The sequence below is a fragment of the Salmo salar genome, chromosome 02 (assembly GCF_965601325.2).
Source record: "Salmo salar chromosome 02, fSalSal1, whole genome shotgun sequence".
In the NCBI taxonomy this organism is placed as follows: Eukaryota; Metazoa; Chordata; class Actinopteri; order Salmoniformes; family Salmonidae; genus Salmo; species Salmo salar.
Genome location: NC_138292.1, coordinates 7,745,640 through 7,752,518, shown reverse-complemented (window position 1 = coordinate 7,752,518; position 6,879 = coordinate 7,745,640). Strand labels below are relative to the sequence as shown.

The 6,879-nt window shown below is 42.8% G+C and overlaps 1 protein-coding gene across 3 annotated transcripts; it reads left to right on the top strand.

Annotated features, from left to right (window-relative positions):
• The first annotated feature begins 575 nt into the window (after positions 1 to 575).
• Positions 576 to 6,454, top strand: LOC106600458 (RNA-binding protein 12B). Of its 3 annotated transcripts, none has more exons than XM_014191819.3 (3): positions 576 to 746; positions 3,959 to 6,130; positions 6,161 to 6,454. In XM_014191819.3, exon 2 carries the CDS (start codon positions 3,985 to 3,987, stop codon positions 5,962 to 5,964), a length of 1,980 nt encoding a protein of 659 aa, XP_014047294.3. In that variant the 5' UTR covers positions 576 to 746; positions 3,959 to 3,984; the 3' UTR covers positions 5,965 to 6,130; positions 6,161 to 6,454. The 3 variants fall into 3 exon arrangements, with proteins under 3 accessions (XP_014047294.3, XP_082815628.1, XP_082815626.1); XM_082959502.1 differs by having other exon boundaries at positions 592 to 762; XM_082959500.1 differs by lacking the exon at positions 576 to 746 and having other exon boundaries at positions 769 to 6,130.
• Positions 6,455 to 6,879: the final 425 nt, after the last annotated feature.

Below are 6,879 nucleotides of genomic sequence, written 5' to 3'. Positions count from 1 at the left end.
TTGATTGAATTAACTGAGAGAAGAAATATATTTGATTAAATAAAAATGTATATCCCAAAATAGTTGTCTGATTTAACCCTTATCAATTAGTGATCCTGTTAGGGCTGCTAATAAAAAGTCAAGCAGCTGTCTGTCATATATGTTTGAAAAATTACGGCAGTTGAGGAATGTTGGGACGGGGATACAGAAAGGTGGATTTCTGAGGAGGAATTTGAGGAAGATGGTGATAAAAAATGGAGATTGGGTGTTGAAGAAGGTTGGTGTCAAGTGTGAACAGAGTGAGCTGCGTTCTGGAGTGTGTTATTTCATAATTGTGATGGCTTCCCTATTATTCTACAATGTAGAAAATAGTAAAAATAAAGAGAACCCCTTGAATGAGTAGGTGTGTCCAAATTTGGACTGAAACGATGTATATGTGTGTGTGTATATATATATATATTTTATATATATATATTTTATATATATATATATTTTATATATTATATATATATATATTTTATATATTATATATATATTATATATATTTTATATACTGCCGCAAAGTAGGTGGCGACAAGCACAAACAAAATGTGTGAACGCCATAATGCCGAAGAAGAAATGACACGCGACATCGGCTTACTTCTCCCTCTAGGCTTCCGTATTTCCAAACGTGTTTGAAACTCAAAGGGAAAAATCTATTATTTCCTGCCATCCTTTCTGATTTTTGACAAAATGTATAAGAAATAACTTTTTCTCTCGCTGCCTGTGTAAGTTCTCTCTTAGGTATGACTCTTGGGATGGAATTATCATGCTAGCGTAGCGTTATTTTACGAGTAGCCAGGCTGTAAGGCCCTGCTAGCTAGCGTTGTTAGCTACGCTAGCTGCCATGTAGCTACCTAACGTTAAATTGCGACGTTTTTATACTAATTCAGTTTTTAGTGTTGTATGGTGTATTTTGCTTGTGCATTTTCTTAGGTAAATAAAACGCGGACAATGTAGGTGTTCAGCTGTGAACTAACCGGCTAGCATACACAGTGGCTAGCTAGCTAACGTTAGGAACCCTGCTATGGTGGGCTGTGTGCTAGTTTCCTCAAGTAATGGCATAACTTTTGGTTTTTCTAGCTAGTTTCGCGTATCCTGATTGTTCTAGCCAGATGTGTGTCTTGCACTGGTTGCTTTGTGACGGTTCTCTTCTCTGCATTTAACTTGGCTTAAATGATATGTCGCCGTCCAATTATGTTAATGGTCGATGATTATGAAACCCTGAATCACAGTGTGCGACTGGGAATGGACATTTTTATATCGCGCGCCGTAAAAAGTTCTCTATCTGGTTTACACAAATTATATTTTTAAATGTGTCAGTATATGTTTGCGTTAAATCGACCAATGGCCTGTGTGTGCTCGACATTAAATGTATTTTGTGGCATGACGTTGTTTTGACTAGTATCAGTCACAGTAGGGTACCAAGTTTAGCTCTGCTGGGTGCGGGCTGTTTCTTTTTGATTTGTGCAGCAGAACGACCAATCATGCTCAAGTATGCCAGCTATTACTCTTATGCCTATGGTGCATTTCCAATAGACTTTACCCCGGTGTTTGGACTGAAGTCATAAGACTTGTTTTTTCCACCTCTGAGGCCTGGCCCCAAAAAATCTAAAGGTCTTGGGCCGTGAACCTACTCAGACTTGGGACCAGACCTGGGAAAGTTTGACTTGTTTTTTCCGAACATGGTTAACACACCTCACGAAGTAACTGTTCCAAGTCCTTAGCCGTAGTGATGGAAACACGTTCCTTATTAGTAATACACCAGGGTGTATGGACTGGAGTAACAACACTGCCGTATTGGAAAAGCCCATATCTGACTCTCTGTGGACTGATGCATATCAAAGAAAAGGATTAAAGGCACGGACAGAAAGCACGGGGTGGCACAATTCTATCCAGGCGGAGCGGTCGGTGGTTCTCGTGCACATGGAAGCCGCTCAGCCAGAGAAAATAGGATTCTGCTCTTATTTTTCAAGGGGTGCCGTTGTTCACCAATCACAGTAGAACATGTAGCCTGCGTGGTGATACATCAACACTTACGTCCAACAGCGGGATCAGCTAACTTGCCTGCTGGCAAACACTTGTCAGTTTAGAGTCACGTTTAACAATACCATTTTTTTCCCCCCCCTAATCCATTTTTGGATTTATCGTTTCTGTTGCGTGTAAATACTTTATGAATGCTTATGGCGTTATAGCGTTTCTTCATTCGTACGTCGATAATGTTTATTTCGTTGCTATGGTCAGTCTTTGGAACAGCTGCCGGAGACACTAGCCGCTTTGATTTCAGGGACAAGTGGTGTACTCAGAGGGGTACTAGGCCATATTCCGCTGTCCGAAAAGTGCTTAACTATGTCCATGGCTAATGTCATGCCCATCTTTATCAATGATGGTGTATGGTATGTCGAGATGTAGGCCTAATGATTGATGGGTTATTGCTAGATATTAAGTATCTACAGAAATTGGTTAATGCTGTGCCTTTCGGTTTTTTGTGGTTTGGGTATTCTGATGGTCTGAATACATGCCTGTTTCTGATATAGATTGGAGAGTTTCTGGCAAATACACGATTTCATTCCAGGGACGCAGAGAAGAAATACACTATATATACAAAAGTATGTGGATGCACCTTCAAATTAGTGGATTTTGTCATTTCAGCCACACCCGTTGCAGACAGGTGTATAAAATCGAGCACATGGCCGAGCAGCCGCACACGAACGTAAGATCACCATGCGCAATGCCAAGTGTCGGCTGGAGTGGCGTAAAGCTCGCTGCCATTGGACTCTGAAGCAGTGGAAATGCTTCTCTGGCGCGATGAATCACGCTTCACCATCTGGCAGTCCGATGGACAAATCAGGGTTTGGCGGATGCCAGGAGAACCCTACCTGCCTCATTGCATAGTGCCAACTATAAAGTTTGGGGGAGGAGGAATAATGGTCTGGGGCTGTTTTTCATGGTTCGGGCTAGGTCTCTTAGTTCCAGTGAAGGGAAATCTTAACACTATAGCGTATAATTTCATTCTAGATTATTCTGTGTTTCCAACTTTGTGGAAACAATTTGGGGAAGGCCTTTTCCTGTTTCAGCATGACAATGACCCCGTGCACAAAGGGAGGTCCATACAGAAATGGTTTGTCGTGTGGAAGAACTTGACTGGTCTGCACAGAGCCCTGACCTCAACACCGTTGAACACCTTTGGGATGAATTGGAATGCAGACTGCGAGGCAATCCTAATTGCCCGACCTCACCAATGCTCTTGTGGCTGAATGCAAGCAATTCCCCGCAGCAATGTGCCAACGTCTAGTGGAAATCCTTCCCAGAAGACTGGAGGCTGTTATATCAGCGAAGGGGGGACCAACTCCATATTAATGCCTGTGGTTTTGGAATGACATGTTCGACGAGCAGGTGTCCACATACTTTTGGTCATGTAGTGTATATGTGACTTAACGAAGGAGAATATTGCATGAAACTTGTGAACTTTTTAACACTTGATTGAATTGAATAGTTGTAAAGTGAAGCCTGGAATTGTAGATTGGAAGCCTGCCATTATACTATGGTGAAGGCTCATACCTGATGCATTTAATGTATGCACAGCTGATTTGAGATGGAACAATCCGTGAAAGGGACATCCAGTTTAATGGTTGAACTTTGTCACTCCTGGAGACGACATACTAATCTTTCAGATGTTAGAATCTCCGACCTACCGTTGTTGCCTGTAGGCCTGTACATTTTTTTTATGGTGTTTCCATTTTGTAGTGGCCTAAGTGTCGTATTGGGACCTTCAGATTTGTGCACAGCGTAATCCTTTCAGAACGTTTTCAGTTGCTGTTTTCATTCTCAAGGTGTCACCTGTTTTGGTGATGTTATAGTGGAATGGTCTGGAGAGCATTGGTGAGCTGGACACAGGACTGTTCTGCAATAATGCTATTATGTACCCCTCTGTCTACAGGTGCTGTTGTTTGTGCTGTTGTCGGAATGGCGGTGGTCATCCATTTACAGGGGCTCACAATCACTGCAGGTTCTGAGGACGTTCGCAATTTCTTCACTGGCCTCAAAATCCCAGATGGTGGGGTGCACATTATTGGTGGGGAGAGTGAGGAGGCTTTCATAATCTTTGCTTCCGATGAAGACGCGAGGCGGGCGATGACCCGTTCGGAGGGATCCATCAAAGGTTCTCCGGTTCGCTTACGGCTGAGCAGCAAGTCAGAAATGGAGGCTGTTCTCAAGCAAAGTATAAAACCTGAGGTGACCAAAAAGAGGCCGTATAAGGAAGGTTCCAGAAGACCGGAAAGAGAAGGCAGGAATGAGGAATCTAGAAGAAAAGAGCGCGTGGAGATGGGCAGTAGATCAGTGTCTTACAGTAACGTACGTAGTCACGCCCGAAAGCCTTCCTCACAGCCAAGCTGTCAAGATGACTTGTATTTGTTTTTGCAAGACATGCCTTTTACTACGACCGAAGAGGAAGTGAGAAAATTCTTTGACGGATTAGTGGTGGAGGACATTATTATGATGAGAAATGAACGCGGCCAACAAAATGGGAGAGGAATTGTCAAGTTCAAATCCAGACTGGATGCTAGAGAGGGTCTGAGAAGACATCGGCATTACATGGGAACGAGGTTTGTGAAAATCTATGCAAGCTCAGAAAAGCAGTGGGTTAAGGCAGGTGGTGGTACGGAACCTGCTAAAGACAGCAGTGATAAGTTTAGAAGAGGGCCTTCGTCAGCTCACACTGAGAGGTATCCTCCAGACCGTGCTAGGTCTTACTCACCAGTGGCCGACAGGTCTACAAAGTCCAATTCTCCTGCCAATGAGGAGTTCTGTGTCTTGGTGGAAAACCTTCCCTACTTAGTGGAGAAGAGGGACATAAAGGAGATCTTCCGTCATGCAGACCTCAAGTATGATCAGATCCTTCACCTCCTTGACAAGTATGGGTCAGAGACAAGGTCTGCATTCGTGCTGTTCAGAAGCCTGAGGGACTACGGTGCTGCCTTGACTCTTCACAAGCATATATTTCTGAAACGAATTGTGTACATCTCTCCTATCTCGAAAGAGAAAATGGTCGCCATGCTAGAATCTGGGGGAAATCTAATGGATGGTGCACCACCCTCTAAAAGGTCTTACAGCAGATCTCAGGAAAGGCTTCCAAGAGAGACCAAGAAGGATGTGTATGAATCTGATAAGATTTGCCTGTATGTGCGAAACCTGCCTTTAGACGTGCGCAAAGTTGAGATTGTGGACTTCTTCCTAGGCTTCAGGATCTCCGAGGAGACTGTTGTTTTGCTGCTTGACCATAAGGGCAATGGGCTTGGAGAGGCTTTTGTGATCTTTCAGACTGAGGAGGAGGCTATGAGGGCACAGTCTCTGAATGGGCAAGGGTTTCTTGGAACAAATGTCATCCTGAAATGCATTTCTCTGGCTCAGATGCGTGAATTTGGTGTTGGTGAACCTGCAGTGACAGAGCAACAGATGGAGAGAAGCTCAGAGAGGTACTTGGCCAGGAACAGTGAGGCGATGTCCCATCTGTACACTGATTACAGGGTCAACCCTGATATAGGCCATCTTCCTATGAACGACCTGCAGGTTCATATTGATGGAGGCAGCAGTCTGGGTCTGGATTCTCACATGATGGAAAACCCTGTTCTGCTTGATAACAGGGGCAATGGCTCTGCTCATAGACATGAAGGCTATGGACCTTCTGCACCGCAGCAGTTTGATGATCCAACAACCCTGACACTGGTTAATATTCCTTTTTCTATCAGAATTGAAGAAATCTATAACTTTTTCTATGGATATCGTGTCATTCCTGGATCGGTCTCATTGCAGTATGACAATGGAGGGCGTCCCAAAGGCTCAGCAACGATTATTTTTGAATCTCACTCGGAAGCGTTAATGGCAGTTGAGGAATTGAGTGGAAGACCAATAGGCAGCAAAAAAGTATCACTACTTCTTGTGTGAAATTTGTCCTCCGTATAGAACATAAAATAACCTTTTTGGGCTTTAAAATGTGACGTTTTAGGAAGAACAACTCGGACTGTATTTGGTTAGTTTGGTGGTTCCAACAGATGGCGACTGAACAATTTTTGATTTTAAAAATACTGTGTGTGTGTGTGTGTGTGTGTGTGTGTGTGTGTGTGTGTGTGTGTGTGTGTAGCCTTCTACTCCATGTGTAACGGACAAACCTTTTGTCTGTTTTTTCCCCCTTAAAGAATAACAATTGTTTTTGTATTTTGCCCATCGCTTGCTTGCTATGTAGCCTGTTTCTGAAGCTTTTTCTTTTAGTGAAATTTGCCTGAAATTGTATTTTCTTTAACAGCTGGGTGAAGGTAGAACTTAATTTTGCAACTATTATTTGTTGAAATGTTTATTGCATTATATAGTGTAAAAGTTGTCCATTAAACTTAGTGGAAATTCTTTGATTAAAATGCATCATGTTATCGTCTTTGAAGATTGTCTAAGATGTTTTGTTGTATGATAAATACTGCATTGCCCATGGTCCTATATATATATTTTCCTGTGGTCAATCTGGTGGTCTTTGGGCTCAGAATGGCCTTGAATGCCATGTTATTTTGCTTTAGCTGGACACACACACACTCAAATGGTTAAGTATCTATATATGTTAGGTATTCCCCAACTCATACGTCAAGTTATGCAGGATTTAACACAAGCAAAGGGTGCAACTCTGTCTGCATTAACTCCCTTTTTATTTTATTCTGATGCAGATGTATACATTTTGGTTGTCAGGAGCAGTGAGAATAAAATGTTTAGAATGCAGGAGACTTTCACACTTAACTGAGAATCCGTGAATTGTACCTTGAAGTAATAACTGGGTGGCCGGTAGCCTAGCGGTTAGAGCGTTGGGCCAGTAATCAA